Here is a 21931-nt window from a genome sequence, read left to right on the forward strand (position 1 = left end):
ACCTTTCTAACTAAATTTTTGTAGTCTCTGCATCAAACCAGTATACATATACTCAATGGATTCTCCAGGCAGCGAAGTAGTACTTTTAAATGCAATGTAAGCACTCAGCTACTCAGTACAAACAGATGGTTAGGTTTTCCTGTCCTGACAGAAGGTTGGACAATTGTCCATCAATCCCACAAGAAATCAGAAAGTATAGTCAGGAATGTCTTTTTATAGGTTCATTTGAGTATTAATGAAAAAGAATATCACTATAATGCAAGGCAATACTTGGTTTATATAATCTCTAGGTTAAATAAATTCATGAAAAGTTTAAATATCTTGTTAATGCAGTTACATTCTCTGCTTTAAAATATATTTACTGATAAAATTTCCAATTACTATGTTTTCTTAGGAAATAAGCAGTATTTCCTTTAATGGATAAACTCAGTAACAGAAAACTAAGAACAGATTTAACTACCTTTATAAACTAACCTATTTTTAGCAGCCCTTCCCTTTTCTTTATAAGACGGCAATAATGTAACCTGCATAGAAAATGACAAACTTTATAACACGTTATATTTTTTATTTTCAAAACGTCATCTGATTTACCTTGTTAATGGGCACTACTAAAGTTGGTTCCACTTTAGCTTCAATTTCTTCTGGGATGTAAAAACAACAGAGTTTACCTCCTCTCAAAAGACAATACAACCTTCTCCAAGTAATCAGGCCTTCTACTATTTGCTGAAAAAGAAAAACTATCATTATTTAAATCATTATTTACCATTTTAACTCTAGATTACTACATAACATCTACACTTAAAAAAAAAGTCATAAATCAATGCAGTTTTAGAAAAGTTAGTTCTATTAAAAACTAGTGCTTAGAATTCTATGGCAATTCATCAAGTGACTCAGGAAAATTACAAAAATAACTTTCAATGTTCAAAATATAATTTTCTCTTACTGTTCTCAGAACACTAGAAAATGTTGCCTACCCTTAAGAATACACATTTTCTTTCCTCCTAATGGAATCTTTTAGAAAAAGCTATTGATTCATTGAAGCCCATAATTAATTATTTACTGGATATAAATAACTATGGCTATAAATAAATCAGTAGTAGGTGGCACAGAGTCAGCTTTGAAGGCCCAGAGGCCTAAACTTGCCAAAAGCTGTCTGCCAGAAAGGCCTTCATGTGGAAGGTGTTGAGCAGCCCCCACCGTTTCCACAAGGAGGCCTCTGTTGCTGCTGATTATCCTGCTACCACTAACCAAGCCAAGGAGCAAGGAGAGGCAGCCCCTTAGTCATCAACAAGGGCTTCTTAACCTTTTTTGTCCCACAGACCCCTTTTGCCAGTCAGGTAAAAACCAAAGACCCCTTACTAAGTCCACACGATACTGTATGTTATTTAATAAATATATCACACCTGCACCAACTCGTCCCCACAAGAATATTTTTTTGAATGTCAATTCAAGCTCATTGACCCTTTCCCTTCCATCCTTCTTTCCCCTCCACATCTCCCACAAATCCTATGTGTGGTTACATTTAGAAAACTGACAGTTAAAAAAATACATTTCAATATTAAAAAATAAATAACTGTTTAGGATATTTAAAATCCTCTAACCTGCTGATTAAGAAATCCTGCAAATGCATCCTCAGCCATGCACGCTGGCTGGGCAACTAATCGGCAGCACATGTTACCGTATAAGGGAAGCCAAAATGAAGACTCCTCTATTTAAAAAGAGAAAAAAAATCAAGTTACAAATATATGTTTATTTAAGGTCATAATACATTTTATTTTTTCTTTTTACAGTTTTTTTTTGCTTTATACGAAAACACATTTCAAAATTACTTTTACATAAAAGTTCATCCTACTCAAAAGAGCAGTACCATATTTAATGACAAAACCTAATATGAGAAAGGAGAAAGCACAGGATGAAATTAAGCTGATAGTTTATGGCATGCTATCACCTGGAAGAGTCATGGAGCTTTTGGATTCATGATGTCTTTTTTGATTGTAACAAACTAATTAATCAATTCAAGTTGTTCAGGGGATATAAGTAACCTTAACACATTCCAATAAAGTGATTTTTCTATGTATTTCTTTTCTGATTTTGATTATTATAATTAGAAGGTGGTCCTCTGAATAAAACACGATTTCAGAGTCCAACTTTAAAAATTGTTGACCCTTTCTCACCCCTTACAGAACAATTCAGTCCTACAGCATTAGGCAGAGGCATCTGTGCTAGGGGTTGGGGGAAGACTTGTGGTGCCAGAGCTGAGTGCTGGAGCTGTGCAGGATGAGTAGAGTGATTACGGGGTGTCAGAACCTGAATAGGTTGAGGAAGGCAGTCACAATGAGGGTATACCACTTAGAATGGGGGAATCTGTCCTGAGCAGGTAAGGACAGTGGCCCTGTGGAAGGACAGCCTGTGATAGGGCATCAGAGCCCAAGAGGGTATCTCTTCAGGTGGTGGTCTGTTATGGGAGTCAGAGCCCTAGCAAGGTAAGGAAGGTGTCTGTGTGAGTGGTTGACTGAAGTGAGGTGTGAGAACCCAAGGTGAGTAAGGAGAGTGTCCACATGTGGGGGCAGCTGACCTATGGGGTCAGAGCCTAAAAGCAGTGAGGAGGTCATCACACGTGAGGTGATCTAGCACAGTGTGTCAGAGCCCTGAGTAGGGTAAGGGCATCCAAGCAGAGGGAAAGCCTGGCGTGGGATGTCAGAGCTCAGGCAGTCTGAGGAGGGTGTCCACAGAGGTAAGGGTGAGAGCAACCAGGCATGGAGACTTAAAGCCTGAGGAGTGGCCACAGGGGGCAAGAGGTGGCCCGCAATTGGGAGCCAGAGCTCTAGCAGGAAAAGGAAATCACTCAAATGGGGGAGATAGGAGATTGGTTGCTTTCAAGGAGACTGGTCAAAGAATATGTGTTAAGGATAAAAGAAGGCAGGTCTGTCAGACAGGAGTTACAGATGATTATAATGAACTATGCAGCACTGGGAGTAAAACTGGATATACTAGTGTGAACTCAAATTTTCAACATATAGAATTAAATACATATGGAAATACATATGTATATAAGTATGCATGCAGCTCTGTCCACTGCAAAGACCTAGAAACAGTAACATCCTAACAGCAATGAATATACCTAGAGCCCAGTCCCGTCTTCTTTATACTATTCTCCACTAAAAAGAACCAGGGCTCTTTAAAAAAATGGCTGATTCCAGGACTGGGGCCTAGAATATCTTTATGCCATAAAGCAAGGAAGTGCTCAAACAGTAATACAAACATGTCAAAAAGACACAGAAGACATCCTGAATGAGTTTCCACTGGTCAAAGTGGGGACAATTTAAACCTTAAAATAAATAAGGATATTAACAGATAGTAATCTACTGACTAAAATAGGAAAACACAAGTCCATTCTGATATAAATAAATCAGTGAATAAATAAAAAGTCTAATGAGGAATTAGAAACATATAGTTTCAAAGTATCCTTCCACACATAAAATATATATATTACAAAACGGAAAAGAGTAACACAGTGGAGAAGCTTGGCAGACACCACCTTAGTCAAGTAACCAAAGTGAACATCATCAGAAATGGATCAAAATTATGTACTACCTGATAGGATGCAGTGAGAATACAGGATCACTTCTGTGATATTCCTGCCAAAGATAGGTATCCTGAATCTGAGAGAACATTACACAAACTCAAACTGAGGAACCTTCTACAAAATAACTGACCATAATATTTGAAAATGTCTAGGTCATGAAGTCTAGGAAGGATGGAGGACCTGTTGCAAACTGATGGAAACTAAAGAGGCAAGATAAGTAAATGCAACGCATGATTCTGCACAGAATCCTTTGGCCATGAAGGACATTATTAAGATAATGGGAGACTCTTGAACAGAGTCTGAGGACGAATGTTAGTAATGTTTCAATCTTCATTTCCTGACTTGGGTATTTGTATTGTGGTGATATAGCAGAATGTCCTGTTAGTAGGAAATACATATTAACATATTTGGGGGAAATGGAACACCTTGCAAGAACTTGCTTTTGAAAATTTTTTGGGAAAAAAGATCTTGGTATTTAACTTGCAACTTTTCTGTAATGTTGAAACTGTTTAGAAAAGTTCTTTCAAAAAATATTTCTTTCATTTAGTATTTGGGTAGGTCTATATGAAAGGAAAGCGTGGCATATAGTAATTTATTTTGTGCAACAGAGTTTTAGTAAAAACCTAATACATGTCTTTCAGTTCACACTGTACCAGACAAAAATGGCTTTTAAAGTTTTTCACTGTGCTCCTGATGATACTGCCCATAAAATGGCTAGCCATTCACTGTTACTATTATTTACCAAAAAGTCTCAGCAATAACTCTGTGGGGGAGAAAACCATTTGTGGTAAAAAAGACACAATTACATAATATATAGATGCATGGTAGCTAAAGTTTGGTATATCAGTTAAAGGAAAAAGAATAACAGTCTAAACGAAGAGGGCAAAGCAAAACAAAAAAGTAATCAACTTCCCTACCCAACATTTTACTGTAAACTAGCATACAAAAATTTTGCTTGCACTATTCAAATCATTTGCATTAATATTTTGTTAAAGCTGCTAACTTCTAGAAATGAAGGGTTTTAGTTGGGAGAAATAAATGCATAAACACAATACAGGCAATGACTCTAAAATGCACAGATAAATAAACAAATTGAGAATATTCTTTCCTATAATAGAATAGGCAGGAAATGAAAAATTCTATTAAGCATGACTCTGACTAATATATCTGCAATTGACTTTCTGATTTATGAATGAAAGTAAAGTTTGAAAGCAAATTTCTTTATATAGGCAATTCCAGATTTATGAATGGCATATGTTCTAAATATCTGTAAGCTAGTTATTTTTAAGTTAGAATGCACTTTCTGAAGAAATATAATAATAAATGATTAGGTTCTCAGACCAGCCCATAAAGTTTGTGCAATCAATAATGTATCTGGAACCTAAATAACATGTGCAACAATGTGTTTCTCTGGTAAGAATAAGTTCAAATTTCATGGCATGTCAAGAATAATTCCTTCCTGATTGCAGTCTCTGAAAAGGGATACTGGATTTTGTAATTCTTGCCACATAACCTGCATCACCTGATACTTTTAACCTAGGTTTCTTCATGCTTTGGACCAGCATGGATAAAATGTATAGTAGCAGCTTTTTCTCTATACTCCTGACAAGATACAGCACCGAGGCTAGTCACTTAACCTTTCTATCAATTTCTCATTTAAAAAAATACCACATATCTTAGATGAGAGAGGTTATTATGTTATTATGAAAATCAAATCAAATAATGTGTTTATGATATTTACCACTGTGTCTGGCACATAATACTTTGCATAATTTCAAATCCAAGGCAGCCTGACCCCCAAAACCATACCTTTTCAATTTTAATGTACCTCTCAGTCCTTGTGCAATACATTACTGAAAATACTTAAATTTTTTCCTAACCTGGGAATGTATTAGGGCAGGATGAAATGAAACAGAAAGAGAAAAAGCAGTTTGACTTTTAATTACTTAAAGACCTCATCTAATACATCTTTATTTTCAAATGGGGAACAAAAAAGTGTTTAAAAATGACAACAATAACAACAAACCAGGCAGGATAAAAAAGCAAGATAACATCTCAGTTCCGTGTAAATCAATTCTTCACAATGTGGTTTCATTATCTTATAAAATGCACAAAATTTCTTTGCACAAATATAAACCTTAAGATATCATTTTGGCTGGTTCTTTTCTTCCAATTAGCAAGAATAATAGAATCGAGTTACATAATTTTAAATCTTTCCTCTTGATTCTATATTATTTAGTGGACAGTGGCATAATTCTCCTTGTTAAAGCCCATTATATTAGCATATAGATCTGCACTAATGAATAAATTAGGGGGTGATTTTTTTAAATTATAGATTTTCTTTTAAATAGCAACTTTTCCGCAAAATATTGATATACAAGACTTCAATTTACACATACTTCCAGGAATGTACCTATTACATCAAAAGAATTAAGCATAAAGTTTGATGTTTCTTGAAATTTGTTCCATGGAATCTACGGGTTCCAATGTCAAAAAAGTTTGGATATCAGTTTTTGGGTTTTGTTGTTTTAAGCATTTTTCTCTTTTCATGGTCTTTAATGTGTTAGTATGTGTTGCGTTTATTCAAGAGGGAACTATCCCACCCAGTTTTCATGCTTATTTGCCCTTGAGTATACTGATGGAAGGAAAACCTAGTAACATCTTACAGAATATGGAAGGCAATTGAGGAATCACTGTTAAAATTGATGCTCCCTTTTTGAGTTTTATTCTACTACTTTTCAGATGATTTGGTGGAAAGAATGGTGTCTTTCATCATCATTTCCAGTATCCTCACACCTCAACAGTATTTAGTCTTTGGGTATTTTAATAGTAATCATGCCTGACAGCAAAGCATAGGAGAAAGAACACAGACTGTCCTGGTTTTGAAGTCTGAATCTACTACCTGCTAGCTACATGATCTAGCATGTTACCTTCACTAAGTTGTATTTTACTCCTTTGTAAAATGTAAATGACAATAAAATGAGGAACTTGAGAAGCTCACAGAACTAGTCAGTGGTATAACTAGAATATAAATGCAAGTCTGATGGCTCTACAGTCCCCACTATTAGCCACTTTATTATAATGTTCTTCATACCTATATCTCAAAGAGGGTAAAAGTAAAAACTGTTTTTAAAGTGTTTAGAGTAGTGACTGACAAATAATGGCCACCAAAATATGTTGGCTATATTAATAATAATTCTAGAGAGCTGGTGCAAAGAAGATAACAACAAACTTCATTTGCTAAATTTTCCAAATAATTGTTAATGCAATGAATACTGTTGGAGACTTTGGATTTTCAGTGATAGAAGGTTAGGTTATTCAGACCAATCCTCTATTGAAAACTATCAGAAATGCTGAATAAAATATATTTCTAAAAAACTTTCCAAAGCAACAAAGAAGAGTGGTAAGATTAAGAAATTATTTGACAAACTCAAAGGTAAATGACAATCCAGCAAGTTAAGTGAACACAGAAACTGTGTTTGCTATGAGAGCATTTATTAATTCCAGCAAATCTGCACTCACGATTTGATGGTACGGAAAGATGAGGGAAGCAGAACAGAAATAAAATCTCAGAACTTGCACAATGAGTAGTTTAGTAGAAGATTCTCTCATACTAAGCTTGAGATCCCAAAGGGATTACTATCAAGGTAGCAGTGAACCAGAAGCAAAACAACTCTGCTGTCCAGGTTCATTGCCTGCGGATGGCCAGAAAACTCAAGTATGTCCCTGGTTAACGTGGGTCTAGTACCCCCAGGTGCTGGACAGAAACAAAAATAAATACTAAGCATCAATTTATTACTGTATGTAGTATTTCATTTACAATGACAAGCACACAAAGATAACTACGCACACAAGAAAACAAGGTCTCATCAGTGAGAACAAGTAGAAATAAATAATAACAATAGACCAAGAAAGACTTTGGATATTTGAATGCTTAGACACAGACTATAAAATAACGATGCTTATATTTTTTTAAAAATAAAAGAGAATATTAGTAATGTATGCAGGAAATAGAAAGTGACATAGAGGATTTGATATAGTCAATAGTTGAAATCAAGAACTTGGTAGATGGATTTAATAGCACATTAGACAGAGCTGGAGAAAGAATGAGAGAAATGGAAGCTAGGTCAGAAAAATTAAGCAAAAAAGCAATATAGAAAGACAAAAAGATGAAAATTATATCATAAAGGGTAATAAACATGGTCAAAACTGTTAAGAAGACTAAGGTTTAATAGGATTTCTAGAAGTAGGAAAGCAAGAGAATGGAGCTCTGAAGAGATGAATGATATTTTGTTCAGAATTGATGAACGGCATCAATCGACATTTTTAAAGAGGCCCAAGGAGTCTCAAGCAACATAAAAAGAAATAAATTCTATACCTAGTTATATCACAGTGAAACCAAGGACAAAGGGGATGGGAAAGGGAAGAAAAAAAAGAAAAGAAAGATCAACATCACAGAAGTGACACACTGACAGATCATTTTCAACAGACAATAATACAAGTCAGAAGCTGGTGGAACTTACCAGTACAGAATACTAACAGAAATTCTAAGAACCATACTTAAAGCAGAAGGAAAATTATCTAAGATGCAAAATGTAAGATATAAGTAATTCATGGATACATGTAGGTAAGTCTAAGTGGTTATTAAATGTATGAAATAATTGCACCTTGTGAAATTTTAAAAATAAATATAATTATAATACTAACAACACTACATAGGTCAGGGAAATGGAGCTCATTGTTCTAATCTAAGTCCTTGCATTGTCTGGGGAAAAAAAGGGTAAAACTCATTTAACTTCAGACTTCAACAAATGTGATTAACAAAATTTCTAAATGATTAGAAAAAGAATGTGTAACTTCAATTAGAACAAGGAAAAACTGAAATGCAAAAAGTAATTAATTCCTACAAAGGCAAGAAAGAACAGAAAAAGAACCATGGAATAGATAGAGCAAATAGAAAGTACATACTATGATAGTAGAGTTAAACCCAAATATAGAACTATTTGACATTAAATGTTAAAGGGCTAATGTTTTTTTTTTTTCTTTGTCATGATCTATATTATGTACTGAAATATACTTTCTGAAAAGTAGATAATAGGCATTAGGAAAATGAAATAGTACATAAGATATCATAAATTAAAAAAACTCAAAAAGTGAGTGAGAAGAAATAAGAAAAATGGAAATACAGCTCAAAGTTGAAGTATAATCTCTAAGAAATAGGGTGACAAGATAATTCTTAAGTAGGAAGAAAAAGTGAAAAGCTGAAAGGGCTGAAAAATTAAATGGAGAATGTTAAAGATTAAAGAAAAACAGTCAAAAGTTGAGGAATGGTTCAGATGATCCACTAGCTGAACCCTGGGTGCCTGAAGCAGGAAGTGGGTGGGGCCATCCCCTGTCCGGAGGCCTGGGGTGGGCCCTGAGGTCTGGGTGGGGCCTGCACATGGGCAGTACTGGAAGCTGCCTCACCCCTCCCTCCCATGATGCTCAGCTCCAGGCTGCAGGCTTTGGCAGGTGGTGTCTAGGCTCCTTCAACCTGTCCTTTGGTGATGGCTGTGGCTCCTCAGATGCTGTGTTGCCTTGAGCTCTGTACCCTGGGGTGTTTGTGGGAGGTGTTACTCCTGTGCACTGGGGAGGGTGCAGACCTGTGCTGAGTCTCATCCTTTAATACTGGACCTCCCGCTGCTGGAACTGGAGGTGGTGCATTCGTCTGGGTGGACCTGGGGGCCTCCAGATCACTGATTTGCTAATTAAAGTAAGTCCATGACCTGGGTCTCCACAGAGCCATTAAACGGATGAGCTCCAGGATGATTGTGTGCTCTCCCTTGTTTAGGGCAGTCCTGGTTTATGTCCATTTTCCTGCCTTTTCTTTTCTTTTATCTTTTAATTTTTTAAAATTCATTTTGTAAAAATATTACATTCAAAAAATATGAGGTCCCATTCAACCCCACCACCCCCACCCCACCACTCCCCCTCTCCCCAGCAACACTCTCTCCTATCATTATGACATATCCATTGCATTTGGTAAGTATATCCCTGGGCATCGCTGCACCTCATGGTCAATGGTCACATCATAGCCCATCCTCTCCCATGTTCCATCCAGTGGGCCCTGGGAGGATCTACAATGTTTGGTAATTGTCCATTGTGTCCATTGCACATCTGTGTCAAGAGGAGGCTTAGATTCCACATGGATACTGGATGCAATCCTCCTGCTTTCAGTTGTAGGCACTCTAGGCTCCATGGTGTGGTGGTTGACATTCTTGAACTCCATGTTAGCTGAGTGGTGTAAGTCCAATAAATCAGTGTTTAGGAGTTGAAGTCTGTTGAGGCTCAGGGCCTGGCTATCATATTGTCAGTCCAGAGATTCAAATCCCCTAGATATATCTTAAACCCCAGCACCAACTACAATTCCAGTAAAGTAGCATGAAAGCCTTGTGAAAAGAAATCCCATCTGTGTCCAGCTCCATCACGCAGAAACACCAGCTCCAAAGAAGGGCCAACTGACATGGCAGTGAACCCCATCTGCCATGACCATAGAACCTGTGGGTCTCTTTAGCCCTCAAAAGAACCAATACCTGGGGTTGTATCTACTTTATCTGTCTCTGAGACTCTGCTCAGGTGTGCATAAGGGCAATCCTTCTGACATCCTCCAGACTCTTTTAGAGACTCATAGCCATATAAACTCATTTGTCTAAAGGGCTAATGTTAACGCAAAACAAAACAAAGTTTGTCAAACTGGATAAAGGTTAAAATCTTATATAGAAGTGGACTTAGTCCTGCAATTAGGGTGTGCATCTACCACATGGGAGGTCTGTGGTTCAAACCCCGGGCCTCCTTGACCCGTGTGGAGCTGGCCCATGCGCAGTGCTGATCCACGCAAGGAGTGCCATGCCACGCAGGGGTGTCCCCGCGTAGGAGAGCCCCATGCACAAGGAGTGCGCCCCGTAAGGAGAGCTGCCCAGTGCAAAAGAAAGTGCTGCCTGCCCAAGAATAGTGCCACACACACGGAGCGCTGACACAACAAGATGACGCAACAAAAAGAAACACAGATTCCTGTGCCGCTGACAACAACAGAAGCTGACAAAGAAGAACACGCAGCAGCAAATAGAAACAGAGAACAGACAACTGGGGTGAGGGGGGGGAAAGGGAGAGAAATAAATAAATAATAAATAAATCTTTAAAAAAAACATATATAATGCCGTTTAAAGAGGCACATTAACAACAGAAAGAAGTGAAAGTTGAGGTAAAAGAATGGGGAAAAAAGGATACTATTACAAATTTTTATGCATCAAATAGCAAAGGCATAAATTATATAAAGCAATATGGATAGAATAATGAGGAGAACTAGAAAAATCCATAATCATGGGAAGAGAATTTTTTAACATCTCTCTCAGTAATAGAGAATGTGTTAACTATAACTTTAAAGGTCATAGAAAAATCTGAATAAGCCTAACAAATAATTAGCACATATAGAACATGCTACTGAACTAACTTCAGAATTCTTTTTAAGTATAAATGGAATATTTATAAAAACTGATCATATACTGTGCTATAATACAAGTCTCCACAAATTTCAAAGGCCTGAAATAATAAAGTATGTTATCTGACAACAATGTAATTAAGTTAGAAAGACTAGATGATCTCACATTTTATAAATTAGGAATACATTAAAAAGTAACTCAAGACATAAAATTACTAGAAGAAAATGGAGGGAAATATCTTAAAGACCTTGTGGTAGGTGGTGGTTTCTCAGACCTTACATCCAAAGCATGTACAACAAAAGAAAAAAATAGATATATGGGACCTCCTCAAAATTAAACACTCTTGCACCTCACAGGACTTTGTCAAAAGGGTGAAAAGGCAGCTAACTCAATGGGAGAAAATATTTGGAAATCACATATCTGGTAAGGGTTTATTATCCATGATATATAGGGAAATGTTATAATTCTACAATAAAAAGTCAAACGACCCATTTAAAAAATGGGGAAAACACTTGCATAGACATTTTCCCAAAGAAGAAATAAAAAGAGCAAAAAATGTTCACTATCACTAATGATTTGGGGAATGAAAATCAAAACTACAATGAGATATCATTTCACATCTATAAGAATGATGACTATTAAAAAAACAGAACTACACATGTTTGAGAGGATGTGGAGAGATAGGAAAACTTATTCACTGTTGGCGGGAATGCAGAATGGTACAGCCACTGTGGAGGATTATTTGGCAGTTCCTAAAGAAGTTGAATATAGATTTGCCACATGACCATGTAATACCACTACTGGGTATCACTACCCAGAAAACTGAGAGCAGTGACACAAATTGATATCTGCACATCTGTGACCACAGCAGCAATATTCACGATTCCCAGAAGATGGAAACAATTGATGAATGAATAAACTGTGGTTTATTGACAAGATGGAATATCATGCAGTTGTAAGAAGAAATAAAGTAGTAGAGCATATGACAATATGGATGAACCTGGAGGACATTATGTTGAGTGAAGAAAGCCAGACACAAAAGGATACTGAATGGTTATGAACTAAATATATTGTGTAACATATTATATGATTCCATTTATTAAAAATGTAAATATAAATCAATTTATAAAGAGGAAATTTGATTAGTGGTTATGTAGGGCTAAGGAAGATAGGCTAAGGGGTATACAATTTTTCTTTTTGGAGTAATGAAATAATTCTAAAAATTTTTTTTGTGATGAATGCATAACATTGTGAGTATACTAAAAGTCAATGATTATGCATTTTAGATAGATCATATGGTATGTGAATATATCTCAACAAAACCGCTTAATAAATAAATAATTGTGCAAGAATAGCCAGAAATAGCAGCTATGTACAGCAGGGGAAACAGAGAGATTGGGAGGTAAAGAATTTTCTTGCTTGTTTGCTTTTTGTTTATTATTATTAAAATAATCAAAATGCTCTGATGTGACTGAAGTGATAAATGCACAACTATGTGATTATACCAAATGTCATTGATTGTACACTTGGATGAATTATATGGTTTATTATAGGTAACAATAAAATTGATTTGTTAAAAAATAACTCGAGTCAAATCACAATATAAATTAGGAAATAGTCTGAAGTGACAAGTACTATATAACACAAATTATGGGATACAACCACAGCAGTATTTACAGGAAAATTTATAGCTTTAAAAGCTATTAATTTGCCATATATTAATATTAGATACAAGCTGAAAATTAATGAGCTAAGCATACAAATATAAAAAGTTAGAAAAAGTACAGCAAAATAACCTCAAGAAAGTAAAAGGGAAAACATGAAAAATTTAAGATAAAAACAGAATAGTAAACACCATACAATAGAGATAAATAAAACCCAAAGTAGGTTCTTTGAACAGATTAATAAAATTGACAAACCTCTACAAGACTGATCAAGTAAAAAACAGAAGGTACAAAAAGCCAGTATCAAGGATGAATAGACACTGCTACAGATAATGCAGTAATTCAATCAATAGAAGGATATGACAAATTTAATGCTAATAAATTTAAAATTTTAGAGCAAATGGATAAGTATCTAGAAAAATATAACTTTCTGAAATAGATTCAAGAAGCAGCAGAAAACCGGAAAAGCCCTGAAACTATTTATAACTGTATCCGTATAAAATTTAAATAGTGGTATAATCATACAGTGAAAATATATACATGTAGAATAATGAACAGAAATAGCAAGTCACTAATAAGACATACAATGTGATTCCATCCACGTACAGTTCCAGTCAGGCAAACCTAAACTACATTATTTAAGGAAGGATAAATAGGTGGTAAAACCATAAAGGAAAGCAAGGAAACAAATTTCATAAAGTCGGTACTACTGAAGTGCTGGCTCCTCAATTTTGAATTTAAAAACAAAACAGTTCTTTGGTTGCCAGTTAGAACAGTGGTGAAGGAATCCACTTCAAGTCAAAGAAAAGGACCCAGAATACCCAAAACCTTTCTGTTCTAAGCTAGCCTCACAAACAAATCTCTGGCAAAAAAACACACAGAAAGGAAAATAAACTTTCCTCCTTTGGGAAAAGGAAATAGACATGTTTAAAAGAACCCACATAATCACTCATGCCTTCAATATTTAAGCCAATATCTGCTTCTTGGAAACATACTAAAATTAGAAAGTATTACTGACACCACATTATGTGTATGCATAATATATGTAATAAGTAAAAAAATATACTTACCATTTCCATTAATAGACAAATTATGGGTCTTGAAGTTATTCTCAGTACTTTCCAAGGTCAGAGTAGTATGAGCTAGCAAATTATACTTTGCACCACTAATAGTGAAAAACAAGACATGTTTTAAATACTTTACTATGTTTTCTATTATCTAAAATACTTGGATGTTAACAATGACAGATTTTAATCAACACATCTTATTAATCAGTTTAGCATGTTTATCTCTTTATGACGTTTTGTCTTAATAAAATGTGCAAAGTATTTAACCCACAGAAATGTTTCTCTGAAGGAGTTCCATACATTCATTCAATAAATATTTACTGAACACCTAATGTATGCCAGGTACTATGCTAGGTGATGGGCATTAAGTGGTGAACAAGACTCAGCATTATATTCTGGTACAGACGGGGGGAAAAAAGAGGAAGTAGAGATAAATTAAATGCTGGCATTTCCAAGTTGTAATGCAACAATTAAGGAAACAAAAAAACAGATAAGAAAACTTAGGACCTATGTTAGGTAGGGGAATCAGGAAAGGTCTCCCTGAGGAGGTAAAGAGTTACACACCCAGAAAAGGAGTTAACCAAGCAAAGAATGAAAGATAACTTTCCAAACAGCTGGACTAGCCTGTGTAAAAGGAGAGTGGACAGTTTGAAGTTTTGTGAATCCTAGAAAAGATCATGTTCTTTGAACTAAGCCATTCCTGTGGATGTGGGGTCTTTTGATTGCATTAGATTCAGTTAAGGGACCTTGATTAGATCAGCTTTGATTAGCTCACACTGAAGCCTTTGATTGGACTATGTCAGTGGGGCTTGACCCAGGTTAGGTCTCCACCCCCTTTCTGGGGTCTTATATAAACCGAGAATTGAAAGGAGACACACAGAGAAAGATAGCCTCCATTTTGACCCTGCCAAGTAAGAGAGGACTGCAGGAAGACAGAGAAACCCTGAGAGGCTGAGAGGCTGGAGGCTGGAATCAGTGGAACAGGACTGAAGTGAGGAGAAGCCACCTCTTTGGTTTGCCATGTGGCAGGAGGCCAGAATCCAACCAGCAGCTGACCTTTGATGAGAAAGCATCTCTGAAGATGCCTTGATTTAGACATTTTTCCAGTCTCAGAAATATAAGATTTTCCCCTAATAAAATTACCATTATCAATGCCAGCCCATTTCTGGTATATTGCATTCGCAGCCTTTGCAAACTAAAACAGAGGCTGAACGATAATTTAGCTGGAGCATAGTGAGAGTAAAGTACAGTACAAGACAAGGTTGGAAATATGGGCAGAGATTAGATCACGTAGAACCTTAAGAACATTGGAAGGAAAGTGGATTTCATTCTAAGTGTAATAGGAAGCCACTGAAGGTTGTTAGAAAGGAGAGAAATGGGACCTGACTCATATTTATTTCCCTGGGGTAAGACTGAATCTCCACTCTTGGGCTTACCTACTTCAAAGTCTTGATGTTTTTGTTTATAGTGTGAAAAAATGGAGGAATTCATTACAAATTCAATTTTTTTTTCTTTTCAGTATAGATCCCCTTTATGCTGTTTTTGCTAAAATAGCCTGTTTGCCTAACTACCTAGAAAGTATGGTGATACATTTCATTTCTTGACACTTTGTGGTAATAAAAAGTAAGTTTTTGTTCAATAATGCTTGCATTTTATGTACTAATAATTTTACTTTTTCCCCTGACTTTCTTGGTTTTAATATTTATTTTCCAAAATAGTAAAATCTCAAAATTCGAAATATCAGAGAAAGTGTGCTAAAAAAAAGAAAGAGGCAGCAGACTTGGCCCAGTGGTTAGGATGTCCGTCTACCACATGGGAGGTCCACGGCTCAAACCCTGCGCCTCCTTGACCCGTGTGCAGCTGGCCCATGTGCAGTGCTGATGTGCACAAGGAGTCCTGTGCCCCCACAGGGGTGTCCCCTGTGTAGGGGAGCCCCACGCACAAGGAGTGCGCCCCGTAAGGAGAGCCACCCAGCGCGAAAGAAAGTGCAGCCTGCCCAGGAATGGTGACGCACACACGGAGAGCAGACACAACAAGATGATGCAACAACAAAAAAAAGAAAAACAGATTCCCGTGCTGCTGACCACAACAGAAGCAAACAAAGAAGATGCAGCAAATAGACACAGAGAACAGACAACCGGGTTGGGGGGGGGGGGGAGGGGAGAGAAATCAATAAATAAATAAAAATCTAAAAAAAAAAAAGAAAGAAAGGCAGAAAGACAGACAAACTTGAGAGAAGAGATACCCGATGAGAATTTTCATTAATTGTGCCAGGTGATATGCTTTATAAACCTTCTTTTACTTCTTACCAAATCCTTAATAGCTATTACAAAATACATATAAATTTGGTAAGCATGCAATGTATGCATGCATTTATTTAATAAAAGCATAGCCTGCAGAATGTTATTCCATTGGTAATCGTCTCTTGGTTTTCAATACACAAATATCATAGACTATACATAGCCTCAATATCCAGTGTATTTTTTTTTTATCAATGTTTATACAGGAAAATTTATGCTTCAGTACCCAAAGCTCAATATAACATTTTAACTAACTGCATGAGTAAAATTTCAAGGTACATTCTGAATGTAATTGGTACAATGTCAGACTTTCATAGAGACTTTTGGAAAAGCTCACCAAGTATCAACAAATTGCCACTATTGCTAGAACTTAGAGAGGCACCACAGCTTCATAGTGTGCTCCATTCTCTGCTATTGTTTCTATAGTACCTTTCATAATTAGCTTACTTTTGCCTAGTGTTACACATTTAGTCCCCCAAAACTTAAAGAAGTATTAAAGAAAACCATGTAGAAAGAATGAAAGCAATTGAGAACAGCAATTACAATGGAAGGAAAAATATTACTATACACTATTGGTAGTTTGGTGATCAGGGCACAATGCATTAAACATTATCCCAATATGATACTCTGTCACTGATGTATAGGTTTTATGGAGCTACAGTTTAGAAAATTGGTTGGGATTTTTAAATTGATAAAGCATTACAATTATTGCCACTTAAAACAATGAGAAATAGGATCTCTGTTAGTGTTTTCATGTACAATGTGCTATTTTCAGGAACTGATAGTTGACAATAAGTTGGAGATGTCTGGATTTGCCAGGCACTGTTTTAGGAACTGGGGGGGGGGGGGGGGTGTGTGTGTGGATGTTGAGCCCCTCTTTCTCTGGAGGAAAGAAAATAAATATATAATTATATCATGTCATCACGTCTATGGGGTTAGTTATAAAGCAGGGTAAAGGGATTAAGGCGATGAGAGACTGTTATTTCAGATGGGCAAGGGAGAGGAAGTAACATTTAAGTAGCAACCCGAGTGACAGCACTGATAATTGCCACTGGAAGAGCAAAAAGGACAGGCATTTCAGACAGAGAAAGAAAATAAGTGCAAAGGATAAAGTGGGCACAGGCTAGGTGTATCTGACAATAAGAAGGCCACATGGCTGGACTATGGAAAGGGAGGAGGAGAACATGAGATGTCCAAAACACAAGTAGGGGACAGATAATGGACACTGTGTCATGCTTTACAGGAGATGATAAGGCACTGGATTTTATTCTAAGTTCGATGGGAAACAAATGAAGGTTTTGAGCAGAGGATTATATCATGACTTCACCTGTATTTTTAAATAATCCCTCTGGCTACTGACAAGGCAAGAGTTGATCCTGGCCTGGAATAGAGTGGGAGAGGTGGAAGTGATGAGAAGTGGTAAGATTCTGTATACGTTTTTCAAGTTGAACCAATGTGGACATGGGATATGAAAAAAAGGAATGAGTCAAGGACAAGTCCAAGGCTTTTGACGTGAGCAATTAGAAAAATGAAATTGTTATTAACTGAAATGAAGCAGACTTGGAGAGTGCTTTAAGAAGCAATTGTGTTAAATACTGAAGAGATCATTAGAGGAGTACTAATGATTGACACTGGGTTAGACAATATGTAGATCACTATTACCTTCACAAGAGCAGTTTCTATGGGCTGGGATGGAGGTGACATATTGAAAGCCAGATTGAAGTGTTTCAAGAAAGAATGGGAGGAAAAGAGACAGTATATATAAATAACTCTTTATAAAGGGTAGCGCTGAAATGTGGCAGCAGAAATGGGAGTGATTTTAGCATGTTTATGTTTGTGAGAACGATGCAAAAGAAAAATTGATGATGTAGGAGGGGGTGGGTAACAAGTGCTGGAGCTTACCCTTGAGTAGTTGAGAAGATGGCTATCTACTGCACGAGAGGATGGCCTTAGAGGTGGCAAACATAATTCACAAGGAAGAAAAGCAGCAAATATAGATATAGATGCAGGTAGGCAGGTAGATTTGGTAGATGGAGAAACTGCAAGTTCTCTTCTGATTGCTTCAATGATATATGAAGTTAAGTCATCTGTTAGAATGAGAAATGGAAAGAGAATGATGGAAGTGTGAGGAGAGAAGATTACATGTGAAATACCTTGAAAAGAGAGAAAATGGAAAGCTATAGAAACTTAGCAGGATTTTCAGTCATACTAAAACCACTTAAGATTAGTGATCATGTGACTAAAGTAAGGCCAGTCAGTATGACTGTGCTTTTCTCCAGCTTACTCATCTCCTTGAGTGTAGGTGTAGAGGAGCTAAAAGTAGGATTTAACAAGGGTTGGAAGTTTTCCAAGGTAAGTTTGACAAAGGAAGAGAGATACCAGGAAAGAATAAAATGAGAAATCATGTGGTCCAAGCTAAGTTGGAGCCAGAGTACTGAAGGGAGAAGGTGCAAATGTGGGAGGTGGTGGACTGAGTAGAATATCTGTAATAGAGATTTTAGAATTGTGCCATTATTAGTAATGACAAGATCTAGGGTATAACCATGGGGTGGATACCTGAAATGGACTAGAGGAAGACACTGGAAGCAAGGAGGTCATGAAACTGAGAGACCAAGGTATTAAATGAACAGTCTACAATGTATGTTAAATCCATCATGAATAATGTCTGAAATGATGGAAGGCAGGGAGAAAAGAAAGAAAAAGGAGAAATATTTTTGGTTTTATTTTTAGGACTGACACTGTAATTTATTCTCACTGACCATCAAAAATGTTTGAGTAGTCTTTGCTTATTAGTACGCACAGGAAACTATCATGTTATAGACTGTGCATATGCACTGAGTGCAATGAAGCGGTGGCAAGTTTAGAAAGCATGTATGTGGCAGAATAGGCTAAAATTAAATAAAGTAGATGTTTAAATTTTTTTTTTAGGCCTTAAAAAAAATGATTGTGACTAAGATATCTTTTCCTTAATTGCTTTACAGTAACTATATTAGACATTTACCTCTACTTTATTGAATGACACATCTAAAAATAACAATATGAAAGTTATTGATAATCTCTTCTAAGAAAGGTTAAAAAAAAAACCCTGACATTGTAGATCCCCCCAGGGCCCACTGTATGGAACGTGAGAGTCTGGGCTATGATGTGGACCATTGACTATGGGGTGCAGTGATGCTCAGAGATGAACTTACCAGGTGCAATGGATGTGTCATGATGATGGGAGAGAGTGTTGCTGTGGGGGGAGTGGGGGGCGGGGGCGGTGGGGTTGAATGGGACCTCATATTTTTTTTTAATTACATTAAAAAATAAATAAATAAATAAATAAAAGAATATTTGAAGAACAGGGAAAAAAACAAACAAAACAAAACAAAACAAAAACCCTGATATAGGTAATTGATAAAAAATGTGACCATTAAGTTGATTATGTGAATACTCTGTAATAATTTTAGATAAAAAGTTGAATGTACACTATTATGAGTTTCTAAATATCCCCCAAATCTAGGTATCAATATTTAAAAACCTGGAAGGAAAGTATAAGTTCAAAATGATAAAAAGTATCTGGGTTAAAGTGGTTGAACTCTAACTTTTTTCTCTCCCATGTTCATTTTTGTTAACTTTATATTACTTTTGTAATGAAATAATAAATATGGTGAAGTGGTAGTAGGATGAAACCCTCCCCTAAAAATCAGAGACATACAAAGCATTAAATACTGTATCTCTCTATATTCAGTTTAAGGCATTTTGATGAGCAGTATCTTTTTTTTAAGATTCATCACCTTATCACCTGATACGTACTTTAGGTACTTGAGGTATGGAGGGCAGATATTTTGGTCCACATTTTTAGATGAAGAAACTCAAGTTCAGAGAATGTAATTAACTTGCCAGAAGCTACAAGTGCACGTGGTATATTGCAAAAAGATGCCTATTATTTCATACTATCTGTATACCTCATTTAGAAATAGTTTAAAATTAAGGTACTTTTTCAGATTCATAGTAACCCATATTTTACTATACTACAAGAATCTTGAATCATTTTTGGATGATTAAATGAATAAATTAATACATTATACTTAGTAGCTGTTAATTCCTAGTTATGTTTGAAAGTGGCATAATCTTTCATATTGCAAAACTTTTAATACCATTGTTCCTTAAAACATAAAGAATCCACTTACTCTAGACAAGTGCTAGGACACTTGTTTGTAACTTTGATCTAAGTTAAAATATAGTACCGTGTCATTTTAAATTTAATAAATCTTTTGTCAAATGAGTACTCTCAATTTTTTAAGTCTTCATGAGATGATTGTTTAAAAATGATGCACATTATAGTTTGTAACAAATGCTTCACAAAAATGCAAAGAGTTAGTGGAGGGGTGATATATGAGACCCCCGTGTGATGTTATGTATGTTTATTTTGTCAGTTCACAATCTTTACTGTATACTTATTGTTTACACGTATTCATGTATGAATACTTCAATAAAAAATTTTAAAAATGATGCATATTTTTATGATGAAGGATAATGGACTAAATAGTTCTCAAGGGTTATAAAATAGTTTATTCAGCTACTAGAGACACTGGGAAAATCAGCTAAAGGAATTTCAGTAAACTAAATTACACAAATAAAAAGAACAAATGAATCACATCAGAGAGCATACTAAAAATTACCAAAAATGTTCACTGTCTTCTTTCAGATCAAATAATACTTTATGATGATATTTCAAGTTATTTCATTTTTAAACCATGACTAATTACAATGCTGATGCTTCCAAAACCAACAATGACCTCACTTTTAAAACATTCTTGTCAGGATAACATTTTCTTTCTAAAACATTACACACATTCCTTTTTGCCAATCCTAATATTGAGCTCCAAAAGTTTAATCAGCTACATTTTTTCTATCAAATAGACCAATTGTTATCACATTTGGGGTGTGGGTCCGAAAATGTTATGAAAAAATGACTTTAAATGGTAGTCATAAAGAAAATTATATTTGGATTCAGGAATAAACCAATGAGAATGACAAATCTGAAAAGGAGAATGAATACTTCAAAGCAAATATGCCAATCCCTCTTAAAAAGAACTTAATACTGTATATAAAAACAATAATGTTATTCTCAAAAATTCCTCTAGGTATAAAAGAAGAATACAGGTTAAATATAGGTTCTAACATCACTTAGATATTTTCATGTTCCCAATGAATTATAAACAATGGTCTTTAATGTTTAAAAACTAATCTACATTTTATAACCCTGTCAAGTTACTAAACTGCAATGCTTTGGCAAGAGTTTAAAAAAATGTTCAGAAAAAAGCACTGGTTTTAGAACAGTAAAGTAGTAATGACAATAATATGAGCAATATTTTTTAGTGCTTACTATATATGCCAGGTTCATAATTATCTTACTGATAAACAAAAACCCAGAGAATAATCTGCCACAGGTCACATAAATAATAGAAAACAGGGTCAGTAATGTCTCTTATCTAACTACATTATACCTTGGACAAGTTACATTATTCCTTGAGTCTCAATTTTCTCATATGAAAGGGAAGGTGCTTACACAAATCCACTTCTTTTTAGAAGGCTGCTCAGAGACATTTCTAGAGTTACATAAAAAAGTTAAATATTCATTGCCAAATAATTAAACCACTTGAGAAGTCCAATCATTGCTTATTTACTTGGCTTAAAGTTTTCTGAAAGACTTTCTTTTTCAAATAAGGAAAATGTTTCAAAACTATTAAGTGGATGAGCTATGTAGATTTAAGATCTCTTTCAGTTCTAAAATATATGTTTCAACCTAGAAATAAAATCAGCTATTATGGTTAAATTAAAGTAATTTCCA

General features: G+C 35.6%; 1 protein-coding gene across 1 annotated transcript in view; it reads right to left on the reverse strand.

The window, feature by feature from the left end:
* Positions 1-21931, reverse strand: part of RTKN2 (rhotekin 2) — an 81190-nt gene that overhangs the window by 26483 nt on the left and 32776 nt on the right. Inside the window, exons 7-9 of the mRNA XM_012526758.3 lie at positions 13799-13893; positions 1602-1708; positions 592-723 (exon numbers count right to left, since the gene is read on the reverse strand). Coding sequence (XP_012382212.1) covers positions 592-723; positions 1602-1708; positions 13799-13893 — 334 coding nt within the window. The remainder of the gene's footprint in view (positions 1-591; positions 724-1601; positions 1709-13798; positions 13894-21931) is intronic.

Source organism: Dasypus novemcinctus, chromosome 6 (assembly GCF_030445035.2).
Source record: "Dasypus novemcinctus isolate mDasNov1 chromosome 6, mDasNov1.1.hap2, whole genome shotgun sequence".
Taxonomy (NCBI): domain Eukaryota; kingdom Metazoa; phylum Chordata; class Mammalia; order Cingulata; family Dasypodidae; genus Dasypus; species Dasypus novemcinctus.